The 27,619-nt window shown below is 37.3% G+C and overlaps 1 protein-coding gene across 4 annotated transcripts in view; it reads left to right on the top strand.

The window, feature by feature from the left end:
- The window catches only part of dlgap4b (discs, large (Drosophila) homolog-associated protein 4b), a 46,821-nt gene that overhangs the window by 8,579 nt on the left and 10,623 nt on the right, over positions 1–27,619 (top strand). For 2 of the 4 annotated variants that reach the window (XM_051706368.1, XM_051706367.1), the window contains exons 4-8: positions 4,552–4,699; positions 6,684–6,927; positions 21,522–21,925; positions 22,354–22,445; positions 25,393–25,892. In XM_051706368.1, coding sequence (XP_051562328.1) covers positions 4,552–4,699; positions 6,684–6,927; positions 21,522–21,925; positions 22,354–22,445; positions 25,393–25,892 — 1,388 coding nt within the window. Of the gene's footprint in view, positions 1–2,677; positions 2,831–4,551; positions 4,700–6,683; positions 6,928–21,521; positions 21,926–22,353; positions 22,446–25,392; positions 25,893–27,619 lie in introns of all 4 variants that reach the window. The other 2 variants (XM_051706365.1, XM_051706366.1) reach the window with 2 other exon arrangements.

The following is a 27,619-nucleotide window of genomic DNA, read 5'->3' as shown; positions in this document are numbered from 1 at the left end:
AAAAAGCGTTTCAGACAAAGGGCCAGAGACAGGGTGCAAAGTAATCATATATTACTAAATTAGAGTTTTATGAAAAAACAAATTATCAGTGGACCTCAGGGAACATAATAAAACTATATAAAAAAAGAGCATTTCATGACCCATTTAAAGATGTTGGTCTTTCCCCATCCAAGTTAATAGGAGCTTACATGACTAGAAATGGCTCTCGGGGGTCGTTATCAAGATAGGCGCCCAGTGGACTTTGGTTATTTACACACACACACTGCAAGCTTCACAAAACCACAGCAATCTGTTTCTGTACAGAAGGCTGAAGATATATTAGGGTACAAACACAGATAATCATTCTGGTGCTCTGTCACAATGCCAAAGACCCTGCCTGAGGTGTGAGCTAAGTTATTTCATGCCTTGTGATTTAGGATTAGTTTAACTGCATTTATTTCTCTCTGTCGCACACACACACACACACTCAGAATCCAGCTGTGCTTGTTCATGTGTTAGATTAAGCACAGATAGTCTCTCTCTCTTCCACCATATGCTGTTTCTCTCACCAGCCCTTCTGCTGTACATTCACATTTATGAAGTGCAGTCATGGTAAAATCATGTTAAACAATGGTGTCTCTTTTTTTGCACCTGAACAGAACACATTTTGCAATCTTACATTGAATGGATACTATTTTGTCAATTTCGTGGTCATAAAGGCTGCAAGTCAACCAATATCTGGATGTTGTTTTGTGTGTAAATTGCAAAAACACATATAAGATCAGTTTTTTATTTTTTATTTGGACCACTATTGAATATGTAACGGATTTGTGATTCTAAATCCGATAAATATCTGATATCTGGTCATGTGACCTACATCTGAACATTCTTATGGATTTTCTTCTTAATTAATATTTTCAGATTTTCATTTAAGGGTTATTTATTTCTCCTAGATAGCAATGAGATCAAAAATCTTAGAAACCCTTGAAGTATATGGCCATTTAATTTTTTGTGATAATTGACACAAATACCCAGAACAGTTCTTTAGTCAGTGTAGTTTTTAAATGTACATCTGTGTCAACAACCCATTCCCTCTGGACTCATTAGCATTTCCACTCAAAAGCTCCTCCCCCTCACCTTTTTTTCCCCTGTAATATAAAGCCACTCCCCTTTTCTCATCTCTCCAATCTGCTTCTTTTATAAATAAGTTTTAATTCTGTTCAACTCACTACCCAAAAATAACATTTTCCAGGTCTTAAATCCCTCCTCCCTGGTCTGAAGCCCCACCTCTCCACTCTTAAGCCCCTCCTCTATTATTTTCCCTGTACTATAAAGCTCCCCATCTCACCAATCTGCTTCTTTTATCATTTATTTTTATTCTGTTGTACTGTCTACCCAAAAATAACCTTCTCCCAGGTCTTAAACCTCTCCTTTCTGATCTGAAGCCCCACCTATAAACTCTTAAGCCCATCCCCCATTAGTTTTGTATTATAAAGCTCCTCCCCTTTTCCTATCTCTCAAATCTGCTTCTTGTATAAATAAGTTTCCTTTCGTCTCTGATCTGTACTCAAAATAACCTTCTCCAAACTCATAAAACCCTCCTTCTTGGTCAGAAGCCCCACGCTTCCTCTCTCAAGCCCCTCCTCTAGTTTTTTTCTGTACTTTAAAACTCCTCTTCTTTCCCCATCTCTCTCATATGCTTTTCTAGTAAATAGATTTCCATTCTACTCTATTCTCAACTATCAATAACCTTCTCTTAGGTCTTAAACCCCTCCTTCCTGATCTGAAGCCCCACCCTCTACTCTCAAGCCCCTCCCTTAGTTTTTCTGTAGGTTAAAACTCCTCCTCTTCCCCCATCTCTCTCATATGCTTCTTTTGTCAATAGATTTTCATTCTACTCAATTCTCAACTATAAATAACCTTCTGTCAGATCTTAAACCCCTCCTTCCTGATCTGAAGCTCCACCTCTCTACTCTCAAGCCCCTCCCCTAGTTTTTTCTGTACGTTAAAATTCCTCCCCTTTCCCCATTGCTTCTTTTATAAATACATTTTCTTGTTTACTCCTCTGTACCCAAAATAATGTTCTACAAGCTGCTAAAATCCTCTTTCCAGGTCTGAAAACCTGCTCTTCTTTTCTCAAGCCCCCCACCACAGTTTTTTTATGCACTTTAAAACTCCTCCCATTTCCCCATCTCCCCCATCTAAACTCTCCCATCCCCTCTTTTATAAATACATTTGTTTACTTGTTTTAATTCTCTGTACTAAAAATAACCTTCTCCAAATTTAGAAAACCCTTCTGCTTGGTCTGAAGCCCCACCCTTCCTCTCTCAAGCCCTCCCCTCATTTTTCCATATTATCCAAGCCTTCAACTTTCCCCATCACTCAGATCTACTTCTTTCACAAATAAGTTTTTCAGCAAAAATATCTAAACATCTTTAAAACTTGTGTCTTGGTTTCAGAGAATTTATCTTGAATATAAGTGTGTTTCAAACATAAACAATTAAAAAACAAGTGAAAAAATCTGTTGGTGCCACAAGACAAAATACAATTATGTTCAAAATACTGTACATTTCTGAAAGCAACTCATCATACATTATGCAGTTTTGTTTATCAGGTGAATTTATCTTGTTTAGATGATTGTAAGATATTCTGGAAAGCAAGACAAAAGTACACTCCTCTCACATATCCTATATTTTAGAGCTCCTCCCCATTCCCCACCCCTGATCTTACCTCTAATCCTGCCTCTCTCCAGCCATCTGCTGGACTACTCAATGCTGCAGGGGGATCTGGAGGCTCTCTGGTCCCCCATCCACAGCATCACTACCCTACAGCAGATTGGACGCTCTGTCAGGTCAGTGCAGTGAAGAGACAGCCCTCTGTCTGTCTGACAGACCAACTGCAGCTCCTCACTGACCACACAAAAGAGTCGTCATACCAGCGTGCTGCTTTTAAAGCCACCTGGGCCATAAATTCCTCTCAAATTAGGAGCGCTGATTAAACATAAGTTGACCATTTGGCCAAGACTCACTCTTGAAACAGTTCTCCTATTCTGAGATGCATAGTTGTCTGTGTGGCTTTCGGACATGCAACTCTTTGGTGGCTTTCTCCGTGAAGTTGATATATGGTCAGAAATGGGGTAAAGTTGGGTTTTAATTTGCACTAAACATTGCAGATCAATTAGTTGAGTCTTGAAAATACAGAAAGCCTCCTCAGAGTTTGTGGACTCTGCTGGATGTTGAATAGAACTGGCACTTTGCTGATTGGTCATTAGTTCTGTTGCTTCAGTCTGATTGGATAGTGTCTCAGTTCTGCTCAAACAAATTGATGAGGACATTTCTCTGGTAGGAACTTGTCTTAAAAAACAGAACTTCCCAGATTTCAGTTACATCCAGTTACCCGGGCCCTGATCATCTCCTGTGGTCAACAGACAAATGACACCAATCATGGAGTCATGGATGGATGGATGGATGGATGGATGTTACATTTACTTTTCATTGGCATGGCATTTGGATGGATGGATGGATGGACGGACTGATGGATGAACGTATGGATGGATGGAAGGAAGGAAGGTTATTCGAATGGAAGAATAGATGAACAAATGGACGGTTGTACTGATGGATGGATGGACGGGCGAACGTATGGATGAACGTATGGATGGATGGGTGGTTCATATGGATGAATGGATGGATGGACGAATGCATGGATGAATGTTTGGATGGATGGATGGACGAACGTACAGATGGATGGTTTAGATAGATGGATGAATGTATGGATGAACGTATGGATTGATGGGTGGTTATATGGATGGATCAATCAATGGATGGATAAACAAACGTATGAATGGATGGACAGAAGGTTTATTTGAATGGAAGAATAGATGGACGGTTGTACTGACGGATGGACTGATGGATGGATGTACGAATGTATGGATGAACATATGGATGAATGGATAGATGGATTGATGAAAGGTTTATTCAAATGGATGGATGGATGGATGATGGTTTATATTGATGGACTAATGTATGGATGGATGGGTGGATGGATTCTATGGACGGCTGGATCGATGAATGTAGACAGATGGATGGATGTATTGATGGATGGACAAATGCATGGATCAATTTTAGATGGATGGATGGATGGATAAACTTATGGATGGAGGAATGGATCGATCAATGGATGGATGGATGAATGAATGGATGGAAGGATGGATGGTTTCTATGTATGGATGAATGGATAAACGAATGTAGATGGTCGAACGTATGGATGAATGGATGGATGGACGAACCTATGGATGGATGGTTTTTATGGATGGGTATTATTTGAAAGTAGAATAGATAAATTACATTTCTGGAATAAAATATGAATTGGCAGGTATATCTTTATAGCTTCATCATTTCCATTTGCTTTTTGTGTAGTAGAAAAACCAAGACTGTATATGAAATAGTGCCGAGCTTTGGCTGCTTCGCACATGCTGTTTATTCTGAATGTTTACCTTTCTCTCACCTCTTGCCTTTTCTTCTTTTCGTCATCTTTCTCTTCTCTTTGTAATCTCTCATCTCTTCCTTTCTTCAGTTGTCTTCCTTCTCTGCGAGAGTTCTCTGGGAATCGTAGTCTGGATAACCTGGACTGCATCGGTGGCAGTTCTCCATTCCCTAATTGGGATGATGATGACTTCAGTCAGGGCTACAGCACGCTTGGACGTGGTAGCTGCATCAGTCAGGTCAGACGCCCATATGAAGTAAAAGGAAGTGTTCCACAAAGTGTACTGTACCATTATGTAAATATTAGAGATAAACAAGTTTTCATAATGTTAGGAGGAAGCGTTCTTATTGCAACATTTTTTAAAAGCACTTTAAAAAAAAATTCCAGCTGAATTTACATAGTATTTTATGAATGAATGTTATACTTAAATAGCACTTTTCTGACACTACACTCAAAGCGCTTTACATAGTGAACAGGGGATTCTCCTCCACCACCAGTGTGCAGCATCCACTTGGATGATGCAATGACAGCCGTAGTGCGCCAGTATGCTCACCACACAACAGCTATTAGTGGAGTGGAGTAGAGTGATAGAGCTATTTCATTGATGGGGATTATTAGGAGGCCATGGTTGATAAGGGCTAATGGGGGATGTTGGCCAGGACACCGGGGTTACACCCCTATTCTTTACGAGAAGTGCCTTGGGATTTGTAATGACCACAGAGAGTCAGGACTTCGGTTTAACGTTCCATCAAAAGGTGAAACGGTGTTGGTAGTGCCATGCTCTTGCTGCATTATTTTATACATACTAAACAGCATGGCTCTCTATTGAAGCATTACAGATCAACATTCTTAGAATATTAAAGCTACACTATGTAACTTTTGGCCCTCTAGTGGTTAAAAAATAAAACTGCATGTGTCTTGCGGAAGAACATTGTTTTGATTGTGATTCGGCTCTGCTCCTCTGCGCGGATGAATGTGGTTCGAGGTACACATGGATACAGAACATCTTATCAGAGCGAATGGACAAATAAATAACGAAAGAAAAAAAGACGGACATCTGAAAATGTCATTTGAGCAGATAAGTGTCATATCTTATGCTGTTGTTTTGACTTATTGGAAACATTGATGTTTTGAAATAAATGACGTTACACAAGTTAGGCAACGTTCGTTAACATTAGACATAATGATTACTAGTCTGATAAGGTCAAACGTTGTAAAGTTTTTATAACTGCAGGATATTCTGGCCAAATAGTCCACGATAGTAACAAATTTATAGATTGTCATTGTTACCAACCAGTGGTCAACATCATTTCAAGACTCACATGTCCTTGGCAAGCCTAGGACTAAAGGATTTATTTATATAAATTATTGCCGTAATAAAGAAAAATACACACGTGTGCTAGCAAGTGAAAAGTTCTGCACCGATTACAGTATAATTATTGTATTTTACAGACGTGTGTGTGTGTATGTGTCTGTGTCTGTGTGTGATTATACAACTATACATAAACCATATCAATAAATATATCTTACCTGTTGAGTAAGAAAATAGCCATCTCTGGGTCGCTTTTAAATCCTTTCAGATCTCGGAGTTATCGCCACCTCTGAAAAGCCAAGCAGATGTTGATTCGGGTTTTATTATGGACTCTGTCGCTTTCCCTTTTTGCTTGTAGACTCTGCTCTGTCTGGGGTTTCTTTGTTTTTACAACCGGTGATTCCCTGGAGGTTTGCCGTTTTGAATGATCCATAGTCAATTTTTCTCGTTCGTTGTGACAAACTTTCAGCTTTAGCTACTCCCACACATGCGCTACAGTAGACGGAGCTTACTTTCTCTGTGTACAGGTATGACGTCAATACGCATCATTATTATAGGTTTATCAAAGTGTATATGGGTGAAGTAAATACATGGTTTGGAAGATGGATTTTTGTTGCACTCTCTCTTTAATAACATTTTGTTATTTTTGTTTTTTATCAAAAAAAGGTTACATAGTGTAGCTTTAAGTTGTTAACACAAATTAAATTGAGATTTTTGCCATGTTCCTGATGTCATCTTTCCAAATCTGTCATTCTTGACTGAGCATGCTCAGTTTACACTATTTAGTTTGCACACTTTAGACACACAATGTATCAATCATAGTATGCTTCATATCACCGATAACTTCTTGCCATCCATCACTATATTTCTCACACATGACAACCCACATCACCTGTCACTGTCTCTGCAGGTACGAGACATGGAGGTGAGCCAGCATTATGCAGACGAGTCATGTTTTGAAGACATGCATCCTCACTCACGGTCTATCGAGCCTCCTTATATGCCCATGCCCACATGCTTCCGATCCCGTAGCCATAGTTACCTGCGTGCCATCCAGGCGGGCTGTTCTCAAGACGATGACACGGCGTCAGTGGATTCTGATTCACCGCCACCCACAACTACAACAACCGTACGCACCTACAGTAACAGCACAGGTGAGTATAGCAGAGAGATGACCAGCAACTACTTATCAAAGCCTTAAAAATAAAAAAGGGGTATACTGTAGCTGAATATTATGACGTGTTCAAACAAGCATAAAAAGGTTCAAATAAAATATTAGGGCTGACAGTTAATCTAAAATTTGTATCAAATGAAATACTCAATATGCTGATTATCCCTGTAAAGCCTGACATGTGAAAGAATTGTCAGAAAATTTGATTTTTTTTTTTTTATACATTAAACTGTTTTTAGTACCATTAGACAAACTGTAAAAAGAAAAAAAAAATCATATTTGATCATTTAGGCTTTAAATGTCATTATCCTCCTGAGGCCCAGTAATTCATTTGTGTGTAGGACATTTGTTATTGAAGTTTTTCCTACAGTGGTAAATCTTGGGGTATTATCAGAGGACTCTCTGGGCTTTTTAGAGATATCAAATATTTGAGAGTTTGGCCATGACAACTTCCTCTCCGTAGTCTATAAATATGGATTGAAATGTATCATTCAATTCAGCAAATCAAATACAATAATTTTTTATCATACTGGGTCTCATGAATTTATGGTGAGATGATATTTTAATAGCTTGTAATGTAAAATAATGGGATCTTTATAATGACAGAGCAGTCTGCATATATGAAAATACACAGAAATATTAGTCCACACTTTATATATAACTTATAAAAAGTATATGTCAGAAAGTTCTGTGATTTGTTTTGTGGTGGGCATGACTGTAATGTATCGATGATTGAGAGATATTCCTCAAAAGCCTGTTGTATCATATTTGATACATGGATTTAAAAGGGGGTTGTGGTGAGCAGGGTGGAGCCGAGTGGCGTCTGGGCAGAGGAGGCCGGGAACATAAGTGGCAAATGACTTCCCGTTGCGTTCCAGCGAGGGGAGGCAGGAGTATTTAAGGAAAAGAGACAGCGGCAGATGGCATAGAGATGCACGAAGCTTGGCCGCATGTCCGAATGTCCTTATGATTTGACGCAGCTGGCTGAAAAGCAGTGTGTGTTTGTTTCTTTATACACTGAAAAGTTTCATTAAATGTCTATGTGTTTGTTAAGCCGGTCCCAGCTCCCTCCTTACCTTCTTAATTGTTACAGGGATTTTTCAATAAAATAATATGCAACATTTTAACCAAGCACAAGTTGCTTATATTCAGCAAATACTCATTTTAAAATATCAGTAACAATATAATCATTACTGTCACTTCAACTTTATTAAAATAAGCTGTCATTTATCCCAACATAAGAGTCACATTTCATTTTAAATAGATCGATATAAACATTGAAACCACTTTTTTCACAAATAACCACTAGATGGTGCCATAAACATGTGAAACTTACATACCATAAGTTGTTTGACTCGTCAGCCTGAACAGAGAGTGAAACAGGAGCCATCAAACGCTGTGTATCATATTTGATACACACAGCGTTATAGGGTTAATTAACAAAATTAATAGCAATTAATTGCATGTATCTGTATGTACTAAAAAAAGCCTCCAAATCAAGATAATTCAAAGACATTACATTATTGTGGCAGACGAGTATATGAAAAGAGGCTTTAGAAGTCAAGATGTTTTATGTGCATAATTTCTTTATGGGTGAATGGGCATGATTAAATGTGCTATTTATTTTATTTTATTTTTCAGATTTTCTCCCCTTTCCTCCCCAATTTGGAATTCCCAATGCGCTCTAAGTCCTCGTGGTGGTGTTGTGACTCACCTCAATCTGGGTGGCGGAGGATGAATCTTAGTTGCCTCCGTGTCTGAGACCGTCAATCTTATCAAGTGTCTTGTTGAGCGCGTTACCACGGAGACATAGCGCATGTGGAGTCTCACGCTATTCTCCGTGCATCCACGCACAACTCACCACGCGCCCACCGAGAGCGAGAACCACATGTTATAGCGACCACGAGTAGGTTAGCCCATGTGACTCTACCCTCCCTAGCAACCGGGCCAATTTGGTTGCTTAGGAGACCTGGCTGGAGTCACTCAGCACGTCCTGGATTCGAACACGTGACTCCAGTGGTGATAGTCAGCGTCAATACTCGCTGAGCTACCCAAGGCCCCCAATGTGCTATTTTTTAATCCATAATTTTTGTAATTATTATTATTAATTTGAGAAACATTAGACAGTGTTGCTCAGTGGAGTCCACTGTTCATATTGAGCTTGTTGTTTTGTTTTGTTTTACTTTTACTTTCCCCAGCTTAACATCAAAATAACTCATTAATCATGCTGTTGATCTATTTCAGAAAATGCACAAAAAACCTGAACCGTTATTTCGATAAATTTTGGTATGAAAAAATTCATCACTTACATATATATATACACACACACACACACACACACACACACACACACACACACACACACACACACACACAGTATATGTGTTTTTTGTTGGTTTGTCCTATTATGATCAAAATAGAAGCACTGGCATTGATATTATCACAACACACAGGGGTGTGCTAGTGTTTACGAGTGAGTGAGTGAGTGAGTGAGAGTGAGAGTGAGTGAGTGTGTGTGTGTGTGTGTGTGTGTGTGTGTACACATATACCTGTCGTGCCTTTGTCTCATTGGTGGTGTCAAAAAGTATTGAAATATACCCTTGTAAAATATTCCTCAAATTTAAAAAACTGTTTTTGTCTTTATTTATTCTGCATATTTATTTTATTGTATTTTATTTAGCTGCAAATGTTTTGACTAAAGTGCACAGTTAGTTGCCATGCCAATAAAGCACACTAAAATTGAAAGAGATATTGAGCCCCGCCCCTCTCCACTTCATTCACTACTACCACCATAAAGGGGTGGAGCCTGGAATCCAATGTGTTCCAAAGGCGGGACCTACCGTGCTGTTATCCAATCGTTTCCTCGCACTATCATGACTGACAGCTCATATGTCCAGCTGTTATTTCCGACGCGTCGTTTCCTTCAACAATCCTCCGCTCCGCGTCACGAAGGCGTTTCCACGCAGTTCTTTCTTTCCGCGACGTGGATGCTCATAAGATGATGATGTATTAACACAAATCTCTTTATATGAGCGAAACAGCGACGGGTTGAGCTTCATTTACACCGACAGAACAGGTATGAAGCAGAGACTTTTATTCTTTTGCTGCGGAGATCAAGATTAATACGGATATATCTGATAAATTCAAGGATGTGTGTGTGTATGTGTGTGTATATGATATAAATTTGCATATTTGTTGTATAACTGTCTTACGTTTTTTGAAGATGTCAGATTATTTTGTTGAAGATGTCTCCTGCCCCATGATTCGATTCATAGATTATTTACGAAATTAAAGAAACCATAATTATTTAAGTTTAATCATATTAATCATAATGTTTTTTTATCACGAGCGCATATATCATTATTTCTGACAGGAAATATTGTGTCGGTTCATTTTAAATGATGGTTTTCATTCTGATTCTGATTAAGAGATTGTTAAACATTTTGATTAAAGTAGATTTTATCTATGACACTTACATTGACACACACTTATACACACTCAGAACACACACCTATATACCTGTCTAAACCCATGTAATACACCCACTACACAAATATGTAATACACACACACACACAGACACACACACATATATACTGTGTATACACACACAAACACATGTATATACAAACACCCATATATGCTGTATATATATATATATATATATATATATATATATATATATATATATATATATATCTCACACACACACCCATATATACTGTATACACACACACACACACACCCATATATACTGTATACACACACACACACACACCCATATATACTGTATACACACACACACACACACATCCATATATACTGTGTATACACACACAAACACATTTATATTCAAACACCCATATATACTGTGTGTGCGTGTGTGTGTGTGTGTGTGTGTACTGATATATATATATATATATATACACACACACACACAGTATATATGGGTGTTTGAATATAAATGTGTTTGTGTGTGTGTGTGTGTGTGTGTGTGTGTGTGTGTGTGTGTGTGTATATATATATATATATATATATATACACACACACACACAGTATATATGTGTGTGTGTGTGTGTGTGTGTGTGTGTGTATATACTGATATATATATATATATATATATATATATATATCAGTATACACACACACACACACGCACACACCCATATATACTGTGTGCGTGCGTGCGCGTGTGTGTGTGTGTGTGTGTGTGTGTGTATACTGATATATATATATATCAGTATACACACACACACACACACACACACATATATACTGTGTGTGTGTGTGTGTGTGTGTGTGTGTGTGTGTGTGTGTATATATATATATATATATATATATATATATATATATATACACACACACACACACACACACACGCAAACACATTTATATTCAAACACCCATATATACTGTGTGTGTGTATATATATATTATACATACATACACCCATATATACTATATATATATATATATATATATATACACACACACACACACACACACACATTAACAGAACAATGTTCATGAGTTTTAATCAGAGGTTAAGTGTCATATTTAATGGAAGCAGACTGTTTCTGTTGAGCAGTTGAACTTGATGACCCTGTCAAACTAGACAGTTTCATGTGTGAATTCATCATTACACAGGTTTTAAATGACATTACTGTAGTTAAAGGTGTCTCTTTGCATTTAATTGCTTTGCATTGCCCTTAAACTGGTTCATTTGTCTTTGAGATTGCTAGGCAGGTCATTGTCAAATCAGCTCTGAAAATAGGCCTGGAGGTTTGGAGAAAATCATAGATACTGTCTGATGGAGATGCTTGTGTTACTTTAAACAGTATAAAAATACTAAAAATACATAACTGTCAGATGGTTTCAGTGGAGAGATATTTGTCTTATGACAGTCTTTCTAGCCACATGATTTTAACTGGTCTCTTGATGTCTGGCTATTGTTGAGTGTTTTGTAAGTTTATTAAGCTTCCGGAAATGCTGTATAAACTGACAAAAGCCATTGAAAGTGAGTTATGTCAGTACAATGGGTTGAATAAATAGTAGGTCACTCCCAGGTTTGTGTTGGGACGTAAGAAACAATGAATGTAGATCACAATGTCTCACTGGTTTAAAGGATGATCCACCTGCACCATTCATATCAATCTATAGTCATCATAAGAACTTAAAGAGACAGTTCACCCAAAAGTTAACATTTTGTCATCTGTTTACTCACCCTCATGTTGTTCAGAACCTTTTATTTTTCTTTCCTCCTTGAAACACAAAATGAAACTACTCTTGTTCATTCAGTGAAGTGGGTGGTGATTTATTCTGCCAAGCTCTAAAAATCACCATAAAATTATCTCAAAATTAGTCTCGTATGACTTGTGCACAATATTCCAAGTCTTCTGAAGTTCTACAACAGCTTTATGTGAGAAATTGACCCAAACTTTAATTATTCATAGAAGATCTTCCCCTGCACTGAAGCTCTGTAATGTCATTTGTGCTTTTGTTCAGTTAAAAAATGGATTAGTCGCACTAGACCATTGGTTATCGCAAGTCACATGACCACAAATGAGATTTGAGGGCTACAGCAAAGGGGAAGATTATCAGTAAATAAGGACTTAAAATGTCAATAGCCCAAAGTTATTGTATGACTTTTGAAGACTTGGACTATTGAGTCTTGTTGACTTCAGTTGCACATGCACAAGGAGAACTGAGATAGTGTTAACTAGGCTTGTATGTAAGGAGATTTCCCGATGATTATCAATATATATCAGCATTTTTATTGTTTTCAGATATAAATAGGGCTGCTTGTTGCACAATAGTCTTCCTCTGTTCAGACATATTTCTCAACACAACTTTGGTAAAGTATGAGCGGCAGGGTAAATTAAAGGGTGTCACTCACCAGGCGCGTCTCGCAGACAACATGGCATGTTCCAAAATTCGTAACAATTATTTTCTACGAAGGTCGCACACCGCCACTGTTCAGCATCAAACTTTTGCAGCGCCACGGAGCACAATTCGCAAAGTTTTCCATTAAAATCGACCCAAATCATAATCAAAAGAACAAAGATTATTTACTCTAGCCAACACTGGATGATCTATTGTGTATAAGTATCTTTCATAGAGCCTACACAGTGTATTTTCAGTTACAAATATGTGTTTTTGTGGTTTGACCGCTCGAATGAGACCTTTTTCATGGCTACATACAGAGAAATTGCACCATTTCTAATTGTTCAGTTTGCGCAGTTACGCAAGTTTCATACACTCACCTGCAAACCCATCAACGTCACTTTGTTAATTCTTGAAGAAGTACAAAAACCTTCGTGACTTTGGACTGACATCTGCTGCGCCGCATCAGCTCGTCCTGTGTGTGTGATCGCGACCGGCTTCAGTAAATGTTATATCACCCTCTTGTGGTCTCCCAACGCTATTTCACCAGACTGTTAAACAGAAGGCCAACTGAGTGAATTGGAAAGCATGCAAATGAGGCTTCTAATTTAAATGTTGGCTATTTTAATACATCGATGCCTCAGCAATATATTGATAAAATAACTTGCCGATCAATAATCAATATATCGATATTTGATGTCATCCCTAGTGTTAACAAGGTCCAACTTGACCAAAGAGGACACAGATCACCCTAATGATGACATCACATGAAACAATATAAATAATACTATTTCTAAATAGAGCCTCTATGAATTCTTAATAACAACTATTTCAATTGACCAGGGAAACAATTAAATAATTCAAGCACAAGGCATTATGGGTATTCCCCATAGCCTCAATTTTGTATTCAGTGGTTTGAAGTTTATGGATTTTTGAGAAAAATAAGTTCAAGGAACATAGATATTTGAGTTATGAGCCCAAAACTTGACATTTCAAGTAATGTTTCATTTAGACAACTTGATTTTTCAAGTAATGACAACATTTGTCAAACATTGAATTCCACTTTGCGTCTCACCCAACAACACTTTTTAACCGTGGTAAATGTTCCTCTGTGTTACCAGCCACCTATTAATGATTTTTGCTGATCATGGGAAAGTTTCTGTGCATTTCCCATGCTAAAGGCCAAATGTACATAAGCACTTAATCTGTTCAGATTCCAGTGGAGTCGCTCATCGTGTCGCTCCGGTTTAGTGCTCATATTCCTCTCATTCCACATGAGTAAACAACTTGAACAATGGCCGTGTTTGTTGTTTGTGTTTTAATTCCTGTTGCTCTCTTTCTAAGACTTGGTAAAGCTACTTATTGCTGTCTTATTGGATTAGTTACTGTTTGCTGTATTGTTTAAGTAATGCCCCAAATGGTCCTTAAATAAGGCTTAGCATCCAGAGTACTGTTCAGCTAAACTTAATGAGCTTATTTGGAGAGCTTATTTTGTAGGACAGATGTCATTATGTATTGCTTGTCATTGTAATGATTGAACCTTCATTTTCTTTTCATATTTATTTAAAGTGCCATAATACATACGTGTACAAAGAGCCACATTAAAATAATTTAGCACAAATGTAGGTATAGTAACGGGATTCTGTGAGACCAGATTGCAACATTATGTTGCCTATTTAAAATTAACCAACACAATAATTTTATTGTGTGTTTAATTTGGCCATTACAGTAAACGTGACCTCAGAATTGACCCCATACACTTTCTGAATGCAGCTTCCTGGTCTTATTGTTTGTGATTCAATAGTGCATGTTATTTCAAATAAAAAAATGTCTTTGTAATCTTTCATCAGAAATGTAATAACTTGCCCCACCTCTGAAACGACTTTCCTTTTTCCATTTTAGAGGAAAACCTAGGCTAAATGTTAGGATCAGAGAGGCTCAGGACCCAAACACAGAGTGAAAAATAAAGGTTTATTTAATACAAAGAAATAAAACACAAAATCCAACATAAAACTCCCACAAGGGGGAAAAAACAAACACAAACTACCCCGTAGGGGAAAATGTAATCCGGGCTGGGGCAGAGGGTAATGGGGAACCAGGAACTACCAGACCGAAGAGGGATGGGAGAATCAAAGACAGGACCAACACACAAGACCGACTGGAACAAACCAACAGACCGACCGAATACACAAGCACACAAGACGAACTGGCACTGGACAGCGCACACAAGGAGACTAAAATAGGGAACGAAATTAAACGGGTTAATACAGGGCAGGTTTAACAAATGAACTAATAATGGGCAAACAAGGAGGCAGGGTATGACGTAAGACAGAGACACGCGGTGATACAGAAACACAAGACAACAAAACACCCGAATGGCATGAGCGCACATCGCCAAGACAATAGGGCAATATACACTCATGCCAACCGACAAACGAGATGAGAGAATGCGTAGCAAGGGCAAACAAAACGATGCCACACTTTCTCACACTAAACAACACCTAAGCGTACATCGTGAGGCAAACACCACGCAATGCACGCAACAGGCGACAAAAACAAGACAGGACACCTGTGCGAGAGTTCGGCCACAAACACACCCGAAATCTCAGACCGAAGTGACCGAACCTCAGCACAACGAGATGTCAGCTCGTGACCTGGGCACGCAAAGCGAGCGCGTACGCGGTTGCGAGAGACAGACAGAACATGGAGCATGACTGTCCGGATCTGACACAGACCGAAACTGAACTAGACAGGGAAGTCAGGATCCAAACACCATGCTCCAGACATGAAACACAAGACAGCTTGCGACCCGGGCGCGTAACGCAACTCGAGCGAAATTATATGATATCGTCATGGCCACAAACTGGTTCTGCTGTTAGACTAAGAAGAATTTTTAATTAGATTTGACTTTTTACAGTGCAGTTTAATCCATGTTTACACTTTATACATTTTAAGGAAACCAACTCCAAAGTTACATTTAAGTCATTTGTTTTCATTAGCTTTAATAACTCTAAAATAATTTCAAAAACTGCCCTCCAATCCTTTAAAGTAATGTCTACTTAAGATGTCCTACTACCACTTAACGCTAGTAATCTTTGCTTTTAAAATAACGTCTTAGACTCTGAAGATGCTTACTCGGTCATTACAACACAACTGCTCCAATCAGACCGTCCAAATAGAGCCAGCTGCATTTAATCTTGCTGTTGAATTCAAGTGTTGAAACTTTAATGAAGCTTTTTACCTCTATAGTGATGTGCCGCAGTGACGGTCCCTCAGAGGAGGCAAGGAAGGCTGAGCCTCCTCAAAAATGTATTTTAAATGAACAGTTTTAATAACCATTTGTTTGATCAAGTTACCTACTAATCTGCATAACTCAGCGTAACGGGTAAGGATGGGCAAGGAGGAGGCGGGAACCGGCTGAGCAGTCAACGCAATTTTTAATGACATAAATCAACACAAATCAACTTAAATCAACTTAAACACACAGACACAGCGGCCACGTGTGTCTCTCTCTCCCTCGAACTGGTGCCTCCGGCTCGTCTTTATCCCCCTCCCGGCTGATTAGAACAATTCAGGACCGTGTGTGCATACTCACGGCCTGGCCACGCCCTCCTCCTCATCTCACTCAAAACAATTTTAACAAATTTCATGTGCAACAGCCCAGGCAAGTTTAAATTGGTATGAATGCCAAAGGAAGCTGACGGCATACAGCCTCTCATCAATAACCTGGCCAATAAGAATCGATATTTAAATGATGCAACATTGTTTGCTTCCGTCCGAAAAGCATCTGAAAAAATGTATATGGGATTTAATCATTTTGCCTTTTGGGATATGTTCAGCTGAATGGTGGTGTTGTGACATAAACTCAAGTTTGAAGTGTAAAGGCCTGCCATAGGCAACAGTGACATTAAGGAACTACTGACTGTACAGTTAATGTTTACATGTAAAGCACAGGCTTAACACATACACACACACATGTATATCCAGGCACACAAACAGCTCTGTTGTCCTGTGTATTTGCCTGAATCTCTTTCACATGTTTGCGTTGGGCTTATGATCGATTATGAGAGCTAATTTAGCGTGAAGCTGCAGTAAACGAGTTTGGAATGGATAGATAGGTGATTTGATCTTTCTGCAGAGGCCTTGTGTTGTTTTATCATAGTTGAGCTTTTTGAAAAATGTATGATGCATCTTCTCTCTCTTTTATATATATATATATATATATTAGGGATGCACCAATATGGACATTTTGGCTGGTAGCAATAACCGATAATTCAATATACTTGGAGGGCGAAGGCTACAAAATTAGTCCAAAATTAGAAAAATCCCAAATGTGTGTTTATGTAACCAAAATCCCAATAAAACCAGAACAAATGGGACTCACAAGGGACTCTTATTTTGAAAAGTCTGTGCTGCCAGCTCACACAAGCGTGAAACAAAACTCGCACTCTTACAATCGTCTGCAATGTATTACAATAGAATCACTATGAAGTGAACACTGTCGTATGGGCTAATAAATGCTGTATGAGCAGTGATTCATCAACAGTAGATCATCAGTGATCGCTTATCAATTGTCAGTCTTTTTTTATATTTTGCATTAACAATCGTGAGTTATTCCATAAACAGTGATGGTGACAGAGTTGGCTCCATTACAATGCTCCATATGTAAATATTCACCAAATTAAGCTTTATGTAGCCCATATTTGATGAAGGTTTTTGCCACAGAGGAACACGGAGAAAGAAAAAAAACTATCGGCGCTGATTTTTGCCGATAACGATAGTTCCAAATATCAGCTATCAGCATAGATTAATCGGAAAACCCGTCTGTCTATCTATCTATCTAGGTTGAAGTCATTAAAACATCTTTTTGTTTTTTTTTGTTTGTTTTTTTTTTTTTTAAACCACTCCACAGATTTCATATTAGCAAACTATAGTTTTGACAAGTCGTTTAGGACATCTACTTAATAAATTCTGAAAAAACTATTGTTCATTGTTGTTTCATGATACCTAAAGAATTACCTAATGTTAACAAATACAGCATTATTGTAGAGTGTTACCACATTTTTAAAAGGCCAATGCCGACATGGAAATGGCATTTAGGATGACCAATAGAAATGGCCAATATAGTACCAGTATATACACACACACAATGCAATGTCATTATAGTAAATAATATATACAAAATAATTAATTCAACTTATTTTACAATATTTATTTAAAATATTTGAGAAAATTCCATTGTAAGTGCCTCACCTCGCTTTTTTAAAGAATAGGAGGGACACGTTCAAATAAAGTTTTGTGGTAATCAGCATTATGCCACAAATGCTGTCGATTGAGCTTTAAGGTGCTGTAAGCTATTGAAGAAGTGAAGTCTTCTGATTGGCCAAACAAAGGATCTGATTGCGGCCCGCAGACATCTTTTTCTCCGCAGTTTACCGAGCCTAGGGCTATTACAGAGACAGTGTGATATTTCATGGCAACTATTTCAATGATAACAGGTAATAAGGACATTTTCTGCATGGTATATATACAAAAAAAAAACAAAAAAACTTTCAACACCTTTTATTGAACCCGGAATATTCCTTTAATTGGCCAGTTGGACACCGGTATCGGCCAATGTCGATAATCTTAAATATGGTCTGATTAATTGGACTGGCTGATATATTGATAATGGTATAGTTTGGGAGTGTAACCTCTCTAGTTTTCAGGAAATTCTGCCTCACTGTATAAGCATGAAACATGTAGGGATCTGACGCCCATTTACAACACACACATGCATACAGGATTCCTGTGGCTTCATTATATTTGCCATCATTTCCATCTGCCAACTCCACCCGAGTACTGGTGTGGCTGTGAGAACTCATGCTGAGACACACACACTTATCTAGCTCTAAATGAGTAGGGTACATATCATAGAATTATTTTTGTTATTATAAAAAGAGTATTACAATAACTACAGACTAACCCAAACCATAACTCTACCCCTAAAAGAAAACATATGCAAGTAAACACGCACTCATACAGGGCAGGAAAAACAACTTTGTTGTTGGAAAAAAAGGTCACGGCACGTGCTACCATAAACCAGGCTAAAACACACTCACACATACATTTCCACACAAGGGCTTTAAGGATAATATTGAGCTGCAGATTTGAATGTGTTTGAAAAAGTAGTAGTCTTTTTTTTTATATAAAGTTGTACATTGGACTGTCATGATTATGACAATAATATGTGTGCTTCAGATACCTTCAAACGTCATTTATTCATATTTAACTTCGATTCATTATTTTCTTTTAAGGCTTTAAAAACTTGGAAAATATTGCACAGGAGACGAATGACAAGAAAATTAATATTTTAAATAAATACTTAAAATATGTCTCTCTTCGTGGTCGAATTTAGTCTTGGTCCATTTTACATTTACACTGTTGTTTTTGGAACCCAGACAACCTGAATAGCCATTTTTAATTATATTGTATTTAATGCTGTCAGTCATTCACATTTTCGTAGTTAATCGCGATTAATCTCAGATTTTGAAAGTGCTTACATTTTACTCAAAAATACTTATTTTCCTGTCAAAATTTAGTTCCTTCTTTGAGAAGAAAGCAAAACAATACGTAATAATAATGTTTTTTTTGTTGTTGTTTTTTTCACATTTTCCAAACAAAGCCTTCCACTGTATAAAAATAGAAATGCACTAAAATATCACCAACTCAAGTAACATTCACCCTCTTGAAAATGGCACCTTCCTTTGGTATTCGTGGTCATTTTTGACCAGAAGGTTTAGATGTGTAACCCTTTTTTTATGTTAATAATGATACCATTTTTTTATTCCCTGAAGTAAGAACAATAAAATTATGCATTTCTTTTGGGATTTAATGCTATTTTGATCTTATTTACATATACATTTCTAAATTTGACCATTCATTTGCATATAAAAATAAGCTAATTTTTGGAGGAAAAAAAAATAAAATTCAGAACCTACACTTCTATAAGTTAAAATATGAGAATGCGACATAAATCGGAGACAGATTGCTGCCATCTGGTGAACAACATATAAATAACATGACTTGAAAACCATGTCATGTCAGTAACAGCCAGTAGATGACTGTACACACATACTGTGTAGTCTGATGACTTGTTGAAACCTAATGTTATATTTTATCACAAGATATGCATTTGGATATATATTTAGACATTATCAAACTATTATTTGTCAAAGTTTATCATCTTAAAATTGATTTGAAGTGTCAGTTTTTGCAGTTAATGTCATTATGATTGCAATCAAACCTGACCATGGTGTTACAAAGAAAAGACACAGAATAAACATTATTCTACCAATAATTTATTTCAAACATAAAAATGTAATAATTCAAAATAAATTCATAATAATGTCAAGAAAATGAACATCAAGAAACAGAAATGAACTGCAAAATTCTGAAAATTCAATTAGAGTATAAAACAGAAAGAATCAGAGTAAACATTTGGCAATTTCAAATTTTCTATAGTAAAAATGTGTATAGCAAACATGAGTGTGAGTGTGACTGTGTGTGTGTTATCATCTCACCCCTTCATTTCTGAGTGTGTGTGTTTAGCATTGTGATTTATTTATTTTTATTTATATTATTTTATTTTTTGACAAATGTAAAAAATAAAATAAATTAAAGCTCTGTGTTATAGTTTCACCAGTTCATTCTTGTGTGATCACGTCAGTCTATTACGATGGACTTCAGAGAATGAACTGATGCCAAATCCAACTGTAAGACATGGGATGCTTCATATGCCACTGCCTGAACTTTGGACTTTGGATAGACCCCACCGAACCCCACCGTTTGTGTGTGTGTGAGTGGGTGTGTATGTTTTGCACTGAGGATGTTTTAGAGTCTCACCCTGTAATTTCTTGCTGGTTTTTTCTGCATTGTGGCTGATTTATTGATTGTATTTTACAGATAAAAAAAATGCTCTGGTTTTTTGGTCTTTCCCATTCATTTTCGGTACCAAAAATGTCGCATTTTTTTACGACATCTTAGACTTGTCGAATCAAGCTCAATTGTTGTTTTTTTTATGTTCAGATGGCAAATAGAAGAAAAGTCACCAAGTCTTTTACTGCTCAGATAAAGGATTTTTACAATGGCAAAATGACAGAATACCAAAGGAGAGTTAAGCAGTAAAAACCCAAACCTCCACAGATGGCCCGTGCTTCACAGCAATTCATTTGGAGAGCTTACATGATACAATAACACTGAAGAATGAGACCCAAACATGCACTGTTCATGGCATTTCTATATTCGCTTCAAATTCCGATCAATTTTAAATTATGATATATTTTATGTGCACAATAATCATGGTTATCTTGAATAATTTTGCTTTGATCAAATAACCGCAATCAGACAATTATTATATAATTACAGTTATTGCACATTTCATATTATTCATATTTTTTATGTACAGTTTACACGAAGTATTTGCACACTGAAGCCACACTATAAAATATTTGATTGTTTTTGCAATATACAACAAAATATCAAACCTAGTGTGATTTATTTTACAGAAAGATCAAAATATTGATATTTAGTATTTTCACAAAATATTACAACTAAAAATTTAAATACAGTACTGTGAGATGAAGTTTAAGAGGCATTTTAATGTGTACATGTTCGTTGAATTTTCTGTTTTTGCCAACTCTGTTTCTCTCTGCAGTCTCCACGTGTAGGACGACCTGCAAGAAGGTGGCTCCGCCCCCTGTGCCCCCCCGAACCACATCCAAACCCTTCATCTCTGTTACGGTGCAGAGCAGCACCGAGTCCGCCCAGGACTGCTACCCGGACAACCACGACCGCAAGAGTGAGGTCAACAGCCAATCAGGACACAGCAACTCCTCAGACAGTCTCGACAGCACACGGGCCAACGGTCCGTCCAAAGGGTCGCAACCCCAGCACCCTGTAGCGGCGCTGCGTGAACCTCAGATCCCTGCGGCCGTGGTGATCTCTCCCAATCCGCACCGTGAATCCCATAACGAGCAGGTGAAGGGGGAAGCCCTCACTGCGGACGAGCCCCCAAGAGAACCGGTTCCACGACGAAAACTGTCCTCCATTGGAATACAAGTGAGTTCATTCAATTGAATCAGTGTCACATACTTATTTATTTTGTGAACATTTACAACATGTTGTCTATGAGCCACATCATTATTATCCACCATCCAGAAGGAATTCTCTGTTCATATTTTGTTGGCATCAGTGCTAGTCAGCATGCTTTTTATTTTATAACTTTGAGTAGGACCTTGATGGTGGGAGTTTAATTTGCCTTTGAGAATATTGCATTTAAAATCACCATGAAATACGATACCTTTGTGTGGGAAACAGACTAGTTGTTGTTGTTAGACAACAACATTTAAATGTATTTTCAGCTGCTAAAATGGATGGAGTTTATACTGTGTTGACTAATTGTTGCAGCCCTTATTTAACCTCATGTTTATGATGACTGTGTAAAAGTGAGTTAGATGATGACAATTGTATTTCCTCTATGATTTTAGGTGGATTGTATTCAGGAAATCCAGACTAAAGTTGAGACACCCCCATTGCCCAGATTCCAGTCAATTGGAGTTCAAGTGGAGGACGGCTGGACGTGAGTTTCACTCACTCACTGTTTCTCATTTCCTGCATTATAAAACTCATACTCACTAATTGCCTTAAAAAAACAAGTATAGAGAACTGTTGTAGTGACACAAAACACACACAGATACAGTTAAGCTAAAGGGTCAATGACAATGACTTTTTTTTGGTCTTTAAAACTAAACACATTAGTCTAAACACATTAAAAAAGGAATTCAGAAATAAAAAATGCTTGAATACACTGTTATGACGAACATGTTTTCAGTTTCTGAGTTGAAGAAATAAAAAATGTCTAAGTGTGTAACTGTCCGGAGACTGTACAAAACAAATCTCATTAAAAATGAAAAAAAAAAAAAAAAAGATATGTTGGCATGAGTGATTTGGAATAGAGGTAGACCGATACATTTGTGCTCAAAAGTTTGCATACCCTGGCAGAAATTGCGAACTTTTGGCATTGATTTTGAAAATATGACTGATCATGCAAAAAAACTGTCTTTTATTTAAGGATGGTGATCATATGAAGCCATTTATTATCACATAGTTGCTTGGCTCCTTTTTAAATCATAATGATAACAGAAATCACCCAAATATCCCTGACCAAAAGTTTACATACCCTTGAATGTTTGGCCTTGTTACAGACACACAAGGTGACACACACAGGTTTAAATGGCAATTAAAGGTTAATTTCCCACACCTGTGGCTTTTTAAATTGCAATTAGTGTCTGTGTATAAATAGTCAATGAGTTTGTTAGCTCTCACGTGGATGCACTGAGCAGGCTAGATACTGAGCCATGGGGAGCAGAAAAGAACTGTCAAAAGACCTGCGTAACAAGGTAATGGAACTTTATAAAGATGGAAAAGGATATTAAAAGATATCCAAAGCCTTGAAAATGCCAGTCAGTACTGTTCAATCACTTAAGTGGTAAATTCGGGGATCTCTTGATACCAAGCCAAGGTCAGGTAGACCAAGAAAGATTTCATCCACAACTGCCAGAAGAATTGTTCGGGATACAAAGAAAAACCCACAGGTAACCTCAGGAGAAATACAGGCTGCTCTGGAAAAAGACGGTGTGGTTGTTTCAAGGAGCACAATACTTGTTGACCCTCACTTCAATGCATATTTTGTTATTTTGATTTGATAATCAAGTGTTCTAAATTGAAGCGAGGGCATGCAAAACAAATGACTATATGGAATCGTTCCCCGTCAGCTAGAGGTCGACCGATAGTGGATTTTGCAGATACCAATAACTTAGGTGGTGGGTAGGGCCGATAGTTTTTAAAAATCGATTTATAGAATGTACAAATATTTTTAAGACTTTCCTTACTATGACGGGCACATACATTGAGGCTACAAGAGTTCATAATGATTAAAATGCCAGAGGCAGTTTGTAGTGCAAACTAAATTCAAATAATAACAAGAAAAGAAATGTAATTGGGTGCATAACACAGGACGTTTAAATATAAACAAGCCCAAACACACAAGATACTCTTATTTTGAAATGGCGAAAACCTAGCTTTGTTTTTAAGCTTTTCATCGCCTATATATTCACCAGATGAAGGGTTTTTGAAATATATATGTCATTTAATAAGGTTTATTATTATTCACGAGATATGAAGTTGGAGACAATGTATGTGCTGACGGGGAATGTTTCCGTATACTCGCATTCTTCCTTGCATGCCCTCGCTTCAATTTAGAACACTTGATTATCTAATCTAAAATATGCCAAAATATGCTTTGAAGTGAGGATAGAAATATGTGTGAATATTGTAAATAATGAAAGGATACAGCAAATCTCCACGAGGTGTCAGTGATTGTTTTTATTTCACGAACACGGAGGGACAATAAAAAAAACAATTGGTCGACCTCTAGTTTGGAATAATCTTTTATTAATATTTCTTAAAAAATAAGCAGTGAAACTATATTGTTTTAAAATTTTAATTTGAAAAACGTTTGTTCACCAAATCATCAAATGTGGTTAACCATTTGAATTCTGTTGTCATGAGCAAAAAACCCCTCATAAAACACCTTTAGACCTTCATGACTATGTGCAAAGTTTTAAAAGTATCAGATATTTAGATTTGTATAAAAATGCATGTTTTGTTTTGTTTTTTCAGGTCAAATGGAGTAACCCTAGGAAAACTTCTTGATATTTGTGACTCAAATATTATGTAACTTTTCTGAAAGTAATGATTAAGTTGTGTAATCTTGTTTGTATTCGAGGTGCAAAGGAAGTAGTTTTAATAATAATAATTCCTTACATTTATATTTTCTAGACACTCAAGTGCTTTACGTAGTATAGGGGGAATCTTCTCAACCACCACCAGTGTGCAGCATTTTTAGACATTCAATTTAAATACTTTTTTGTAGAATTTTTTTTTTTTTTTAAACTTAAGAAATCAACATGGGCACAAAGATTTAATTTCTGCGAACTTGACAAATGTGTTGTGACATTTATAATCTATGACAGCAACCCTTCTTGATAAATTTCTGTGATGTCAGGCACAAACCTGCATGCAATTTATGCCACCATTATTGGCCTATAAAGTAGCCAGGCGTTCATTTTTATGCTTAAGCTAAAATATGACCTGGTTTATGCTGTGCAATGCAGCGTTAAATCGAATTTAATGGGATACTGTGTATTGTTTACAATGTCTGGAGTTGGATGTGTAATTTATATGATACGGATGTTTAAGCAACCTCATTTAAAGGAATAGCTTACCAAAATTCTGTCATCATTTACTCACACTAATGTCATTCCAAACCTGGATGATGTTCTTTCTTTTGTGGAACACAAAAATAAAAATTTGTGGACAGTTTTGCATGCTGTTTTCCACTCAATAAAAAAAAAAAAAGGGGGGGGGGGGGGATGGGGGGGTACTGGAGTTTTCTAGCTTCAAAAAGCACCACAAAAGTGAACTATTCCTTTCATTTCCTGATTTTGTGTGGGTGTTTGTGTTAGTTTCAGCCGCTCCGGTATTATGGCCTCTCGTCAAGAGACTGACTCGAACACGCAAGATTTCTCTCTCACGTCTGTGACAACATTCCCATCCAAACACACCGAGAAGAAAGTCATGGTCAACAGCACCAGCCAATCAGTGGACTCGCCTCCCCTCGACAACGGTAACTATGACGACGATGTTGCCGTGACAACCAGCGGCCCCTCCCGACAGATCCTGACCAATCGCTCGACCACGCAGAGCAGCTCCTCTTCGTTCTCTGAGAGTTTAGACCCCGCCCTCGACCCCTCCTCATTGCCGCCACCCGACCCCTGGCTGGAGAGCGGGAACGGGATTGGGAACGGAGGCTCCGCCCAGCCGTTCTCAGGGACGATGGGTGTGTCGGCGTGCCGACGGGATGGTCATTGGTTCCTGAAGCTCCTGCAGGCGGAGACTGGCAGGATGGAGGGCTGGTGTAACCAGATGGAGAAAGAGACCAAAGAACATCAGCTGTCAGAGGAGGGTAAGAGAGATGAGTGTGTCTGCATTGCGAAGGCAGTTTTACAAGGAACGTTTTAACGCTTCCTGTGTGGAAAGGGAAATAATCATTAGCTCACTGTTTATCAAGCGCTGAAACTTTGCAGGGTGCAGAACAATCTGGAATCATGTGTAACAATGTAACAGTACATGAAGTCCTCTTTGTAACCTGATCTAATTCACAACGTCAAATCTTTGTGACACCTGCGTTAAAAAAAAAAGCTAGACGCAGCACAACGAATAAAACAGAATGCAGGTTCTCAAGATACTTTTTTTAACGTTTTTTTTTTTTTTTTTTTTTTTTTTTACTAAAAAAGTAGCGAGAGACTGCATAATGGTCAAAGATGCCCGTCCAGTGCATATTTATGTAGAAAAAGTATTAAAAATCAGTGCAGACCTACACAAAAACACGTTTGTTACGTGTATGTTCAAATTTAAAATAATATTATTTATTAAATAAATGTAGCCTATATTATATCAGTCCCTCCAGGATTTTGCGATCTTGCGATTGCAAGAATTCTTGCAAATTTAACCAATCTCCGCATTATTTGTGGCAGCTTGCAATTTTTTATAATTTCCGCAAATGTTCCGCAAAAAATCTTAGGGAATCCCATTGCTTTCCTTCATGTTTGACAGCAGCAACATACCTGTTTGAAAAGCTTGACACAGTTGCAACATATCCAAATGCACAGCTGCTATTTAATCATCTCCATAGTAACAGTGTAAGCATCTCCGTCTCATCTCCTCTACGCTGTGCGTTCACTATCAAAATCCTTGTCTAAATTTTCGTGGGACCGCAGACAGCACACGTGCCACATAGATCACAGCTAGCATTTAATCTTCACCCTGAGTGCTGCGAATGAGACACAAAAACCCGTGTTTAAACAAAGAATCCCTAACATTCACTTAAAATCCACATTAGTTGTGTAAAAAAACAACAAAAAAAAAAAAAATACTTTTTTTTAAACTAAAATAAAAAAGGTCACATATATGCAACATATATTTCAAAATATGACAAAAATTGCTATTTTCATAAAAAAAATTCGAAACATTTGTGGAATTAAATTTGTACATAAATGCTCAAATATATGAACTCTAATTGTATTTGTTTGTATATGTATATCAGATTTCAATATTAGACGATGTAATAATTGCAACAAGCCTAATTATTGAATCCTCATTTGTGTTTTTACTTTATAGATTTATTGCACGTCTATTTTAAACTTAGATACGTTTTCTTGCATTGTCTGAGGCAGAAACTTTTAGTACAAAAATAATTAAGGGTCTTCCAACACCCACAGATTTCACCTAAATCTATGGTATTTTTGTGTGTAATTGTGTTTTTTTTTTTTTTTGCTTGCTAACTGCATAGAAAGTTATTGTGCACTAAAATATTTACATGTAATTGTATTTACAATGTAATTAACACAATTACAGAGGTGTATAATGATCATTTCTGAGTTTTCACTGCAAAACAACATAAAAAAAAAAATACCGCAAAATTTGAGAAAAGCTGCAGCAAATTCAGTCATTTTGGGCCACAAAAATCAGGAAAAAGTGCCATGAAATCCTGGTGGGACTGTTATATTAATGGTATATTATATTATAAAAATATTTATAATAATAATTTATTTTTTCATTAATTACAAACCCAAACCTGAAGTTATAATTGATGCATAAGCAGTAGTAATAATAATAATAATTAAAATTATT

Source organism: Myxocyprinus asiaticus, chromosome 9 (genome assembly GCF_019703515.2).
Source record: "Myxocyprinus asiaticus isolate MX2 ecotype Aquarium Trade chromosome 9, UBuf_Myxa_2, whole genome shotgun sequence".
Lineage (NCBI taxonomy): Eukaryota > Metazoa > Chordata > Actinopteri > Cypriniformes > Catostomidae > Myxocyprinus > Myxocyprinus asiaticus.
This window is presented reverse-complemented; position numbering and strand designations above follow the sequence as displayed.